We start from the raw sequence: 14,996 nt of genomic DNA, 5'->3' as shown, positions 1-14,996 counted from the left end.
AGCTAATTTAATACTAAGGTATAATCAAATATCGATTTATTTTCTTCATCTTCTTTGACTTCGTCTTCTCCTCTTCCTCTTCCTCAAAAAAGTTCTAATAGATTGTTTGTTTTGGGGATGAAAAAAAAAAGTGTTTAATAGATTGTTTGTTTTGGGGATAGGCTAATCTCTATCTAAAATGTCCTAAAGACGGAACAAAGTCAAACTCTTTTTTTTTTCTCTAAATTTTTTGTTGTTTTGGACTACAAACTATGCAGATCATGAAGATCAAACAATTTAGATGGAGGATAGTTGGATCCTTTGTTTGGGGTATTTGTTTTGAACACTCTATTTTGGGTTTGAAGAGCGAGAGAAAGGTTGGAAACTAGCATTTCCATTCTAAAGGGGTGCAATGTTTTGGCTGATATCAAAATATATTTACTATTATATTATTTTAATAAAAAAGTTTGATGATATATAAGAATGTGTATTTTTCTCTTTTTTCCCTTTATCTAAATAAAAGATTATAGATAGCATCATTTGAAAAAGGTGAACTACATGTTTTCCAAAAATTATCATTTTGTGCACATTCAATTTCACAAATTTGTACATTTTGAATACAATAGTTTGCTCAACTTACATCCTATATTATCTCTCAATTATTTGTGGTGATGTCTTTGGAGAGTCTTCCAATATTATTTTGATAAAATCTTAGCTAATTTAATACTAAGGTATAATCAAATATCGATTTATTTTTCTTCATCTTCTTTGACTTCGTCTTCTCCTCTTCCTCTTCCTCTTCCTCATACTCTCTTCCTCTTCCACCAGCTCCACAATCTTCTCCTCCTCCTCCTCCACCTCCACATTCTTGTTCTCCTCCTATTTCTACATCTTATGCTTCTTATTTTCCCTCTCCTCCTCCTCCTCTTTCTCTTCCTCCTATCATTCTTCTCCTCATGTTTCTCCTCCTCTTCTTCCTCCTTTTCCTCTTCTTTCTCTTGCCTTCCCCCTTCCCCTCCTCCTTCAACTTCCTCCTCTCAATGTCCTCCTCTTCCTCCTTCCAATATAAAAAATTAGTTTGGTTTAACTAATTATTAATCAAATTGATTTTAACCAATTAGAATGAAGCATTTTTAATTTTTTAGTGTTCTTATATTTTTTTATTTATTTTTTTGATCGGTAAATGACCAGCGCCATGATAGTTTTATTAATAAAAAATTTAATTACAATAGCATACGACCGTTCAAACGGGCATTGGTAAGAAAGAACGGGGAAGAAAACCTTTAGTCTAGCCTAAGACCATGGTCCTTTATTATTACATCATAAAAGGGACATAACACAATCAGATTATCATTTTTGTTATTATTACAATAGTCAAATCATATTACAAATGAATACATATGCTTAAATAATTTGAAAAATAGCAAAAACCTATAGAGGACCATTCACCCACTTCTGTTGGCTCCCTTTTGTTGCTAACAAATACGCTCATTCCTGCCTAGCTATCTTAACATTTCGAATGGTTATCAATACTACTGAATAAACTTTAAACCATAAAAGCTACCTTAACCAAAAAACTTGTTACTTATACCTCTGGATATTACATTTACCAATTCATCAGTATAATATAATCCCTATTTTAATAATTAAGGACTTATCACCAAAACTGTTAGAATTTGACCCAATCAAAGTTAAGTGAGTAATTGCAATTAGAAAATCACTATCCAAATAGTTGCCTAGTATAATAGACACTAGAGAATACTAAAAGCAAATACAATTCCTAAAAAGACAAAGGGTAGAGACTAAATCCCAAGTACCCCTAAGAGGCTCAAAATTAGTATAGAATCCTTGCATCACTTAGAAATAATATGGGACTATTTAATACTTTTAAAACTCATAAAAGCAACTAGTTAATCCTCAAATAGTAGCGATCTCTACAACCAGCCAAGGATAGAATTGAGCTTAACTAATATGTCAAATACTCAAAACCATCCAAGTTGTCAAACGAGTGGCAAAATCTTCAAATGAATCAACATACAACAGAATCCAACTACCAACCCAAGCATACCATGATAGATATAACAGCAGGGAAACAAGTAAAATTGTCCAAGAAATCTTAACACTCAACATTCTCTGAGATTAATTGAGAGTTGTCCCAATCATATTATGGAGATGATCATCCTTTATATACTGAATATACAAATCAATTGACTTGCATAATCTCAAAGTGAATCACATGTCATTCAGAACGAGAACAATTAACCCAGCAGCTACCAATCATGAAAATAAAGAGAGTTGAACCACAAATATAAAGAAATTTAACATAATAAACTCTCTTACTAAGAAACCGAGAGATGCTCTTAGGATCTAATAGCAAATGTTCACACATGATTAAACCTATATTAAGACCAAAAAATTAAGAACAAAATAAGGACCATGCAACATAACAGATAACTTAGAGATGCCATAAAACTATAAACATCATTGTATATTTATAATTGTGGTAAATACATGTTGTGATTTGCTAATATCAGCAAACCATTACTCAAATCCTCCTTTATAGAATGCCTAATAGTAGTCATCCTATCATCTAATCCCTCAAGGACTTAAGATCTAGCTGGTCCAAGCTATAATACTAAAAGCAAAAGACCAAAAAAGCATACAAATAGGATTTCCTACCAAAAGACATCAAAACACAAATATATTGAGCACCATAAACCAAAATATACAATTGTATAATGCAAAATCGAGATGTCAAACTTAAACCAAGACCACCTCATTTCTTCCAAAAGACCATGATAACTTCAGCTATATCATTAGGGTTTTCAGACTTGAAAAGGGGAGGGAATTCGAAGGAAGACGTCCCCCTACTTGACTTCTCAAAATTAGATGTGCAGAAGTCAAGTGCCTCCAGATTGCCAAATCCAACCCCCGAATGAATATATGCATTGAACAAACTTAGATAATTATATAACCAACCTGTACCGTATGCCTACTTAATTTTACACCATCTAAGAAGAAAATGGAAGCATGAATCCATCTTCGACCATTCCTTATTGATCTCTAATCACCAATGCGAGCTGCCTCAAAATGTTTGCAACAATAAGATTCCCTGGAGGATGCTCTATATACATCTCCAGAAGGGGCACTCTAAGGTCCGCATCCAAGCTCATGATCGCTTCAACCAATCCTTGACACTAGGTAGAATCAAAGATATTTAAACACAATCTTATCATGTCTCATTTGCTAATCTTGGCTCTCGCCATGCAACTGATGAAGATACCTATAATGTCATTATTCGTCCTCCAAGTAAAGTCATATTTGAAGACACCTTCTCCTATTCCTCCACTATCAAAGGTATGACATCACATAATAAACTATAATGCACCAGACATACCTTTAAAGAGCCTATCATTAGGTGTGATGAGTCGTCCAAACCACACTTGTTAATGATGTGGCAGGTCATATTAAAACCTATCAAACATGCATAAAAGGTCGAAATCTAATTAAGATAACCAAGGATACATATCAAATAAAATGACCTATACCTATCTCCGCTAGTCTAGATTAAAATTGTCAATAGGGGACTAATAATATATAGTCCATTGAGCATGCATTATTTCTCTTTTTTATGTGTAGAATACCCCAAATTATAATAAATAATTATATTTAATATTATTTATAGAACCAGACCTATAAAGATAAATTAAGAATTAAATACTAACTATGATGGAGACATTAATGATACATCTTTGATATCCAAGGAGTTAACACCGTCAGCTCCCTTGTTTGCTAAATAATCCACCTTCTGGTTACCTTCTCAAAAGATATGACAAATCTAAGTTTCTGTAAACTGATCAAGAAGTCCAAGAACTTCTTCTAGCTTAGAGTTAAGGACCTGGTTGGGGGTTGCACGTTTCCTAATAGCATTTAAAATAACCTGTGAATCACCCTCAATCATGATTCTTGATAAACCTAACTTATGATAAAGTTGAAGGCCTTTATCCAATGATTCTAATTCTGCCTGATTGTTGGAAGTTGGTTGAATAAACATGGCTTTTTTGGCAATCTAGTTGCCTATATCATCATTAATGATACAACCAATACCTGTTGTTCTTCGGTTGCCTCTAGCTGTGTCGTCAAAATTAAGTTTAAACCATCCTTTCGAAGGGGGAGACCATTTACATCTTTTCCTAGCCTCCTTGCTTTCCTTGAAATAGACAAGTGGAGGATTAATCAAATTTATCCAATTCTTTTCCATCTCACCATCCCAAATAGAGAAGGATCCTTCTTCTTTCCTGGAGTTTCTAAGATGGGAATTGGTTGTTTCAACAATGCTAGCTTCAATCTTTAATATTAACTCTTCTGGCTTCAATTTTGTGTCACAAAAAATATGTTTATTCCTTTCCTTCCAAATTTCCCACACCAAGATGGAACGATAGATGTTCCATAGTTTATCATAAATGCCCTTGACTAAGTTGGTAGGCCATCCTTTGAGGAGGTCAATAAATGATATTGGCAAAGGTGTAGACCACCCTAACATATGTCTAAGCCATTCCCAACATACTTGGGAGAATGGACATCTATATAATAGATGATCTGAATGCTCACTATTCTGTTTACATAACACATGTCTAGATGGACCTTCAAAGCCTAGTCTATGAAATCTATCTATCATCATTATCCTACTTTGGAATGCCAGCCATAAAAAAAATCTTGTCTTTGATAGACAAGCAAAGTCCCAATAGAGTTTAAGTGGAATTTCCACTTTATGCCATTTTCATATTGTATCAAAGCTTTATAACAATTTTTCACGCTATACTTCCCGTAATTTGATACTGCCTAGATGAGTTTGTCATTTCTATCGAGTTGCTTAACTTTCTTATCTAACAAAATCTATTCATAAGACTCTATATTAGCTGGATCCACTTCTATACCCTCGAGAGGTTTCCAAATCCAACTAGATGTACCTTCTGAATTAATATTTTTCTTGTAGTTACTAACTTTAGTTCCCCAAAGATTGACTAGTTCTTCTTTGAGATCCACAGGGATAGGCCTAGAAACTATCCCAAGAATCCTCCCATAATAGTGCCTCGTCCCTTTATCGACATCCCAAGTTAAATACTTGCTAACGAGGTGATGACACTTAATCATGAAATTCCAACTTTCTGACCCTCTATGAAGAATCTTCATTCTAAAAATTGATAGAGGATCATCCACATTAAGATACTTAGTATACAAAATCTTTGCCCACTTATGATCTCTTTCCTTAAAGAGACGCCATACTAATTTAACACCTAAAGCTTCAATTTGCCATTGTAAATTATTAATTCCTAATCCACCCATATCCTTAGGTTTACAAATGTTCTCCCATTTTATGAGATCCGATTGTTTATCTTCCTTGCAATCATTCCAAAGAAAATTCCTAAGTTTGGCCTCAAATGTGAGGAGAAGATGCTTGGGCAGAGGAAGACAGGAAAGAGGGAAGGTAGGAATGGCAGACAAAATAGATCTAATCTTGATACTCTTTCCCACCTTTATAAGCCATTTATCTTTCCAACTACCTAACCTAGCATCCAATTTCTCCATAGTGTTGTTCCAAACCTTACTGGACTCCAAGCATTTCTCTAAAGCAATGCCCAAGTATTTGCAGGGAAACATGCCTTTTTTGTATCCCATGATATTAAAAATCTGATTTTCCACTTTAGGTTTCGTATTCATAAAATAAATATTTGATTTAAGATCATTTACTTTCTATTTAGAAGCTTCCATATATGAGTCTAGATGGATTTAAGGCCAAGCACCATTTTTAACTACTCTTTTGCTAGGCAAAATAGTATCATCTGCATATTGTTGATGCGTGATGTTGGGCATATTCCTTGTGACAGAAATGCTTGAAATCTTCTAATTATTATAAGCATTAGTTACAACTCTCCCAGAGGCCTTAGACATAATAATATAGAGGGAAGGAGATAGCAGATCTCCTTGTCTAATACCTCCAAATGATTCAAAGAAACCTTCTGGAGTCCCATTAATAAGTACTAAAATTTTGGAAGAAGATATGAATTTAAAAATAAGATTAATCCATTGATGGGAGAAACTAAATGCTTCAAGTACCTTGCAAATGAACCGCCAGTCAACAATGTCATGGGCTTTTTGAATGTCTAGTTTCATGAACATGCATGCCTCTTTGTTCTTGCATGCAAAATGAATTGTTTCTTGGATGGTAAGAATGACATCAAGAATGGATCTACCGAGAAAAAATCCTATTTGTTCCTCAGCTATAATTTTTGGAAGCATACCCTTTAATCAATTTAAATAATAAAATGAAAATAATGATTTTTCTTCACGTTAATTGGTTAATCAATTTCACATCTTACGGACTGATTTTTTTTTAAGCCAACTTGTTTGCATCAACTACCTTATTCAAATCTTCGTAATGTTATGGAAAAATATAAGTGTTGTTTTATTTTCTACAGTATTTCAATTTTAATGAGAGCTCTGGATGAGTAGGAGTCATTGCCTTTTCCTAAGGTTTTGGAAAATGTGTTGAAGCATAATTGTAATGTACTTAATTTTGATCATAGTTTGTTAAGTGGTGCTTTATCCCAACCCAATATTATATAATAATCTATTTTGTTACCATTAGATTTGAAGCCTTAAAATATATAATCATTTACTTATGTTCACTTTTTTTAAGTATGTGAAAGCACACAGTGAAAGGCAAAGAATTTAGGTATATACCGACTAAGAAATGTCTTGTATTCAATTTCATGTTGAAATCAACATTAAAAAAAATTAATTATTGTTGACTATAATATAACTCAAGCCAAATCAATCCAATGTAGAGATCAAAATGCAGTTCAACACTCATTGTGCATTTCATTTTTTTCAATTTTACATAGAAACTACCCACATAACTTTCACATTACTTATGTACTTTATTTTCTGATTTGTTAAAAACTAAGCACATAAAATGTGAAAGAAACTAAAAGCAAGAGGATATTCACATTTTCCTTTACCCTGCAACTATACAAGGATACAAGACAAAGATACTTGTAAATTACGTCCATAGCTAAAAGAAAACATAAATGATATAATTCTAGAATATGCTTGCACATTTATTTCTTGAAAAATAGCTATTAAAACAATCTTCTAAGTTGGTAACATTTATTTGTTACAAAATAGCTATTAAAATAATCTTCTGATTAAGTGCATGAATGGCGATGAGCCAAAATGGTATGTTATCATTCATTATTAATTTGTCTTTAATACACTTCCCAAGCAAAGACAATAATTTCAGAAGAGAATGGTAGAGTGAGGAATTGTCCAACCTTGTAAACAAATTGCAGTTCATAGACCCAAGGAATTTGTCACCAATATCAGGCACAATCTTGTCATGTGGATAAAATATTCTAAAACAAATTCTAGCAAAGAAATTAATGATAGTGTGGTCCTCAGGCAATGTTTGAATTCAGGTCTGAAACAACTAAATGAACCAATGCGATGCTATATTCAACCCATATGATGGTCTTAATCAAAGAAGTGAACAAGTGAATACATGACAATGGTGCAACTAAATCAAAATCAATAACCATCGAGCTACATATTAGCAAAAGAAAATATGTCTCACATCATATTTATAAATTGCTAAAGTGAAAATACTCATATCTGAAAATGTCATTTTAGAGTGACAAGTCAAAATATAGTTGCATTGTCATTCATATACAATTGTTTATGTTAAAGCATATAGCTTCAATCGGACAAATGCTACACACACACACACACACACACAACTATGCATACATATGTTTGATGATATTTTGAAATTCTATTCTAAATATATCTGATAAATTCATATATATATGTATATATATGTATATATACATATACATACATATATACATACATATATACATATATACATATACATACATACATATATGTATGTATGTATGTATGTATGGATGTATGTATGCATGTATGTATGTATGTGTGTGTGTGTGTATATGTATATATATATATATATATATATATATATGTATATATATCTATATATGTATGTATATGTATATGTATATATATACATATATATGTTTATGTATGTATATGTATGTATATATATACATATACATATATACATATATATATATATGTATATATGTATATATATACATACATATATATATACATATATATGTATATGTATGTATATATACATATACATTTATGTATATGTATGTATATGTATACATATACATATATGTATATTTAATGGAGCGAGAGCGAGAGCGATTGAGGTTTGAACGATGGGGGCAACGGTTATCTGCAACAGGCGGGAGAGTATACGAGGGGTTTACAGAGTGGAATCCAAGATTCAAACGCCATGAGGGACGGGCCTATGGAGAACAGATCAATAAAAGATGGCCAATGAATCGGTATAGGTGGAATGGGGGGTAGAAAGAAAAACCCTACTACCAAAATCGTCGACAGTTTTATCCACCGCAGAGAAGACATGATGAAGCAAATAAATGGGACTGGAGTAAGAAAGGGAACAGAAATGACTGGTTTTATAAAAGGTTTGATAAGTTTGACTACTCCAGAATTGCCCACAAATTTTGTAGGCCGAAGCAGTAAGAGAAAGCGGCCATGGGGGAGAAAGAAGCGGTGGAGGAGCACTCTCAAAGCAAAGAGGACAATGCCACCTATGAGGTAATGTCTATTATACGCATCAGTAATGAAAATTGGCTAGAATCGGTTGATGAAATGAAAGAGAAAGCTTTTTTCTTTAAGTGGTTAGGGCCATGGCCGTCAATTTCTATTATAAGGCAGGGGAGCCGATCTCTATGGGGGGTAGAATGTAGATTTAAAACCCTAGTGAATGGATTCTATCTGGGAATAGCACCAAGTCGATCTGATAAAGATGACATCCTGAGAAACAACCCCTATCTTCTAGAAGGAAAAGGAATCATTGTAAAGGAATGGACACCAAACTTTGATCTGAACAAAGAAAAGTTACAGTCATTCCCCATTTGGATCAATCTTCACAATTTACTAGTAGAATATTGGGGAGAAAAGGTGTTGGAGCAGATTGGAAACACAATAGGAGAGTATGTAAGGTCAGATATGGTCCTTAATAAAGCTAACTCATCCTCTCATACAAGGCTATTGATCTTGTTAAAGGAAGGGAATCCATGCTCGGATTATATAAACCTAAGCACAGAATACGAGGTTTGAAAACAGCAGGTAGAGAAATGGGAAGGTGAGGATAAAAATAATCTAGAAGAGGTATCCTGAAATATCAGCAGTAGGAAAGGGAAAGGTTTGGAGGTAGATAAACTCTTAGATTTTTTAGAGATGGGTGAAGGACAGAAGCTTCAGGCACAAAACTTCAATGACCAAATACCCACAAACATTGATAAAGAAATTCAGGATCCTCCATTGCAGTCAGAGGAAAGAGATATGCCAAATAGAGTAGAGGAGGAAGGGGTTAAAAGGGTCACAGAGAACTCCACCCAAAGAGTACTAGAAACCCCATGGGAAGAAGAATGTGAACAAAGGGAAATGGAGGGGCAAAGAAACTTTTAGGATATAGATGGTGACTAGCAAGGCTTGAACGACTACCCTACAAACCTAAGAGGGAGTAGTGCAAGTATTGAAGAATCCAGTAAACATAAGATGCAATCCCCAATAGAAGGAGAGAGTGGAGGGTGTGGAACTCTGAGAAATAAGGATCAAGAAGGTAATGATGAAATAGTTTTTAAAGACATTGAAGTCTCCCCAGAAAGAAATCTAAGTGATTCTTTTGAGGAAACTCTGGATAGCTACAATTCAATGGAGGAAAGGGGTTTACCCTTAGAAGAGGACCTATTAAATGACCTTGGACTATCAGATTTGCCCGAAATACAGGCAGAGAGATCATTAGAACAAACCAACTCCAAAAAGCAGAAGCCGAATGTTGGAAGCCAAAAAAAAGAGGACCAAAACCAGTCAAAGTAAAGCTGGCAATGGTGGGCAAAGAAGCAAGCCAAACAAAAATTTTGAGAAGCCTTTTCCCGGGAGCCATGAAAACCCTATCGTGGAATGTCAGGGGCTGCAATGCCCCTGACAAAATTTGATTGATCAAAAGATGTCTTGATCAATCGAAGCCAGATTTAGTTTTTCTTTAGGAAACCAAGATAAAAGAAGAAGATTTTTCCAGCTTTAAAAATAAATTTAGAAGATGGGATTGTTTGTTGACAGGGGCACAGGGTGCTTCAGGTGGATTGGCGATACTTTGGAAACCTGAAACTATCACAATTTTAGAGTCTAATTTAAATGCAAATTGGCAATGGGCAAAGATCTTTGTTAAAAATCTACATTGGTCATTTATGGTGATAAATGTGTATGGACCAATTAAAAATTCTAAGAAGAGAGAGTTATGGGAAATAATAGCTGAAAAAGTACAGGAGTTTCCAAATGAGGTAACAATTTTAGGTGGGGATTTTAATGCCATTCTAAATCCGGAAGACAAAAAGGGAGGTAAAGGATGGCTTTTTGAGAGTCAAAAAGATTTCAACAACTTTGTAAATGACAATGCATTAGTAAATATAAATTTCAAAAAAGGTGACTTCACATGGACAAACCGAAGGGAAGGTTTTGTGCATATAGCAGAAAAGTTGGATAGGTTTCTAGTGGCAGGGAATTGGGTTGAAGCGAATTGGTCATGTGATGCGAAAATTCTACCTTACCAGGGTTCAGATCACTTCCCCATTTTTTTTCAAATTCAAGATGAAAAATCTCCAGATAGATGCCCCTTTAAATTTGAAGCAATGTGTCTAAAAGCAGAAGGTTTCTCAGACTTAATTGCGGAATGGTGGAAAAATGCCCCGCTAAGGAAAGGTAACAAAGCTTTTATTTTCTTTAAAAAGTTGCAATTTCTAAAAGAGCAATTAAAAATTTGGAATAGGGAACACTTTGGTAATATCTTTGATAAAAAAAAGGATATTGAAGAGAAGTTAAAAACTTTAAGTCTCAAAGTCATAGAAAGTGGAATGTTTGAGGATGATTTGAAATTGGAGAAAGGGCTTAGAAAGGAGTTGGAGGACTGCTTAAACAAAGAAGAAATTTATTGGCGTCAGAAATTTAGAGAAACATGGCTAAAAGATGGAGATAGGAACACTACCTTTTTCCATAACTCGGTAAAAGTAAGGAGGGCAACAAATAAAATCTTTGAAATTAAAGATATGAATGGAGTTTTAAAGACTAATAGTGAAGAAATAAAACAAGAGGCTATAAATTTCTTCTCACATAAAGGATAGATGACAGAAAGGGACAGTGCTGAGGTTGAAGAAGTGTTGGGTGTTATTCCGACAGTAATAACTGGTGAACAAAACAAGGCTCTAATGGATCCAATTATAGAATGTGAAGTCTCTCAAGCATTAAAGGGTTTAGGAGGGGACAAAGCCCCAAGACCGGATGGTTTTCCAGCTTTGTTTTTTCAGAATTTAAGCTCCATATTCTTGAAAGACTTATGGGAAGTAGTGGAGAAGTCAAGACAAGGAGGTTTTATTCTCAAAGACTTAATTAACACTTTTATAGCACTGGTGCCAAAGAAGGATACACAACAAACTTTTGAGGATTTTAGACCCATTTCATTATGCAATACAGTGTATAAGATCATATCAAAGGTGATGGCAAATAGGCTCAAGCAAGTACTGAACTCCATTGTTTCAATAGAGCAGAGTGGGTTTCTTCCAAGGAGATCGATTTTTGAGGGGGTAGTTGTGGCACATGAAGCAGTGCATACCATTCGGGCTTGAAAAACTCAAAACATGATGGTAAAATTAGACATTAGGAAAGCATATGATGAGGTAAATAGAAGTTTCATGCTAGAAGTGTTAAGACGATTTGGGTTTAGTAAGGAATGGATTCAATGGGTGAAAAGTTGTATTCAAACACCCAAGTTTTCTATATTGATAAATGGAAGCCCTCAAGGTTTTTTTGAACAGGAAAAAGGAATAAGACAAGGTGATCCTTTGTCTCCGTTCCTTTTCATAATAATGGCAGAGGTGCTAGGAAGGCTGATCCAAAAGCAAAGGGAGCAAGATGCATGGAAAGGAATTAAAAATAACAGAAACAGTTGAATCCCTTACACATCTACAATTTGTAGATGACACTTTTTTAGGAGGAGAACCCAGTTTAGGAGAAGCAAGAGTGATGAAGAACACTTTAGAGCTTTATGGAAAAGTCTTGGGGCAGTTTATTAATTGGAAAAAGTCAGAAATTTTTTTCTTCAATACTCCTTATAATGTGAGATTTAGGATATGTCGAATATTGGATATCAAATTGGGGTTAATGCCAAACAAATATCTAGGCATCCCTTTTTTTGCAGGAAGAAATAAGGCAGACTTTTGGGATAACCTTATTGAAAATTGCCAAAAGAAAATGGAAGGATGGCAGGGCAAATGGTTGACTTTGGCAGGCAGAATACTTATGCGTCAAATAGGGATAACAGCAATGCCGGTTTTTACAATGATGTGTCTAGAGGTTCCAAAGAAAGTTATTTGAATTTTGGAAAGGAAAATGAGGAAGTTTTTCTGGAATGGTGCCAATGAAGAGAATAATATTCCACTGTTAGCTTGGGAGGAAATATGTAGACCCAAAGAGGAAGGAGGTGCTGGTCTGAGGGATTGGAGTTTTATGAATAGAGCACTAGGAGCTAAATTAATCTGGGCAGTTTATGAAAACCCACACCTCTACTGGGTAAGAATTCTAAAAGGCAAATATTTAGACACTATGGATAACCACAGAATTCTAACAATCCGAAATCCTCCAAAAGGATCAGCCATATGGAACTTCATGTTATCCTGTAGAGAGGTGATAATGAAGCATATTACATGGCAGATAGGGGATGGGGTTACTGCAAAATTTTGGGAAGATTCGTGGAATGGGATGGAAGTGCTAGGGGAATCTGTAGGGAACGATGAACTGAAATCCTATTTTAAAGAAAGATGGGGTAATGTAGTAAAAGATTATATGGCTGAGAAGGATGGTCCAGTAGGAAAGGAGTGGTGTTGGAAGGAAGTGTCTCGGGAGGAACTGACAGAAGTACAAAAAGAGCAAATGAAACAAATTTTTAAGGACAGGAATGTGATGCTAACAAAGAAGAAGGATAAAGTAATTTGGTGTGGCTCATTATCAGGCAAATACTCAGTAAAACTAGGCTACAATTTATTAGCTAAGATAGGAAGGGAAAGTTTCTTCTCAAAAGACTTATGTTGGAACAAAGATATACTACCTAAAGCCGGGGCCTTTACATGGTTAGCTTATAAAGGGAGAATTTTAACAGCTAAAAGACTAAGGAAGAAGGGAATAATGGACCATCCAGATGTCCATTATGTGAGAAACAAGAGGAAACCATTGACCATCTTTTAATTCAATGCCAATATGCTAAAAAATGTTGGGATATAGTTCAATTTAAACTAAGTTGGCAAGGACCAAGAGCTCAAATGATAAGGGAAACCTTGGATGGATGGCCAAGGATAGCTGGGAAATCAACCCTATCAAGTATATGGATAGCAGCACCATCTCTGATAATTTGGGAGTTGTGGAAGGAGAGAACTAGGAGAATCTTTAGAGGAGAAAAAGAAAGTCTGAGGAGGTGCATAAGCAGAATCATTAATGCAATAGAAGAAACAGTTAGTGTGTCGGCTACAAGTAAACAAGCTAAGAAAATTCCATTTGCACGAGATGATAGACTCTTACAGATTGCTTGGTCGGGGATTAGATTCAAATCACCCTCAGGAGCTTTGGTAACAAGCAAAAGAAAAACAAAGAAGAAGCCAGTTGAATGGGTTACTCCACAGGAAGGCTAGGTCAAAGCGAATTTTGATGGAGCGGAAAAAGGTAATCCAGGGGATTCAGGAATTGGGATTGTTTTTAAAGATGACAGAGGGCACCTTTTATTAGCAAGAGCGAAAAAACTCCCATATGGAACGAATAACATAGCAGAATGTCAAGCAACATTATTAGCAGTTCAAATAGCTAGTAAGGAAGGGATTAAAAAAATACATTTGGAAGGGGATTCTTTGATCACAGTGCAAGCAATGTCTAAATTGAGTGCAAAGGCATGGCATCTACAATCAATTATTAATAACATGGAGCAAGAATTGAATAAATTTGAAGATTTTAAAATTATGCATATAAAAAGAGAAGGAAATCAGGAGGCCAACATGCTTTCAAAATGGGCTTTAACAATGAATGAGGAGACAATAAGGATTGAAAAGGTAAATTCAAAAGGTACACTTTTTAACATCCTAAATTCACAAGGAAAAAAGGAGGACACTATCAGTAAATGAAGTAAAAGATAGCTCAACCCATCCGAAGTATCCTGCAAAGTGTGCAAAATCTTTCAAGTGGGATGCCTGCAGGTAGCATTAATGATTTGAAAGAAAAATAATTGCCTTTAAAATGACACTGCCTATATCATTTTTTAAGCGAGAATTTGCAAGGGGATAGAAATTGCAGAAGGCAAGGGAGAAACAGCAGAGATGGAACCATCCTTCACTTTCAAAACACGGTGACAGCAAAAAGCTCTTTTCGAGAGAGTCGCGGATCAAAGGCTGAAGAAGATGATAAAATGCCTGTCGCAGGCGGTGGTGGACGCGTTGCAAGATACATTGGGACCCCTTTTTCAGGATTCGGAGCACCGATGGAAAGCGCAAGTTGATATAGCCATGATGACAATGGCCTGGGGCTTAGAAATTGGAGAGCATGAAAGAGTAGTTGAATGGATTATGAAGGAATTGTTTGAAGAGGAATTAATCCCAAACATGGAAGCATGGTTAGAATGGGCCCATCCGGGCTGGGCTTTCAATTTCTCTGAGGGTTATGCAGATGAGGAGGAAGGCAAGGAGAAAGGAATCTTGTCGTTTGTGAATTGCCCGCGGGAATATAAGGAGCGAGAGGCCTATGTCAATGAGCGTCGAGCAGTGTGGAACGCCCTGAAAAATGCAATCATGGAGTTCAATGTGCAG

At 35.1% G+C, this 14,996-nt stretch overlaps 1 protein-coding gene across 1 annotated transcript; it reads left to right on the top strand.

Annotated features, from left to right (window-relative positions):
• Positions 1-9,336: 9,336 nt before the first annotated feature.
• Positions 9,337-11,279, top strand: LOC149528433 (uncharacterized). The gene is made up of 2 exons (XM_089808035.1): positions 9,337-9,529; positions 10,222-11,279. The coding sequence occupies exons 1-2, from the start codon at positions 9,337-9,339 to the stop codon at positions 11,277-11,279; spliced, it is 1,251 nt and encodes a 416-aa protein (XP_089664161.1).
• The last annotated feature ends 3,717 nt before the right edge of the window (positions 11,280-14,996 follow it).

This window comes from Cupressus sempervirens, chromosome 11 (assembly GCF_028749045.1).
Source record: "Cupressus sempervirens isolate cs-2001-9-10 chromosome 11, ASM2874904v1, whole genome shotgun sequence".
In the NCBI taxonomy this organism is placed as follows: Eukaryota; Viridiplantae; Streptophyta; class Pinopsida; order Cupressales; family Cupressaceae; genus Cupressus; species Cupressus sempervirens.
This window is presented reverse-complemented; position numbering and strand designations above follow the sequence as displayed.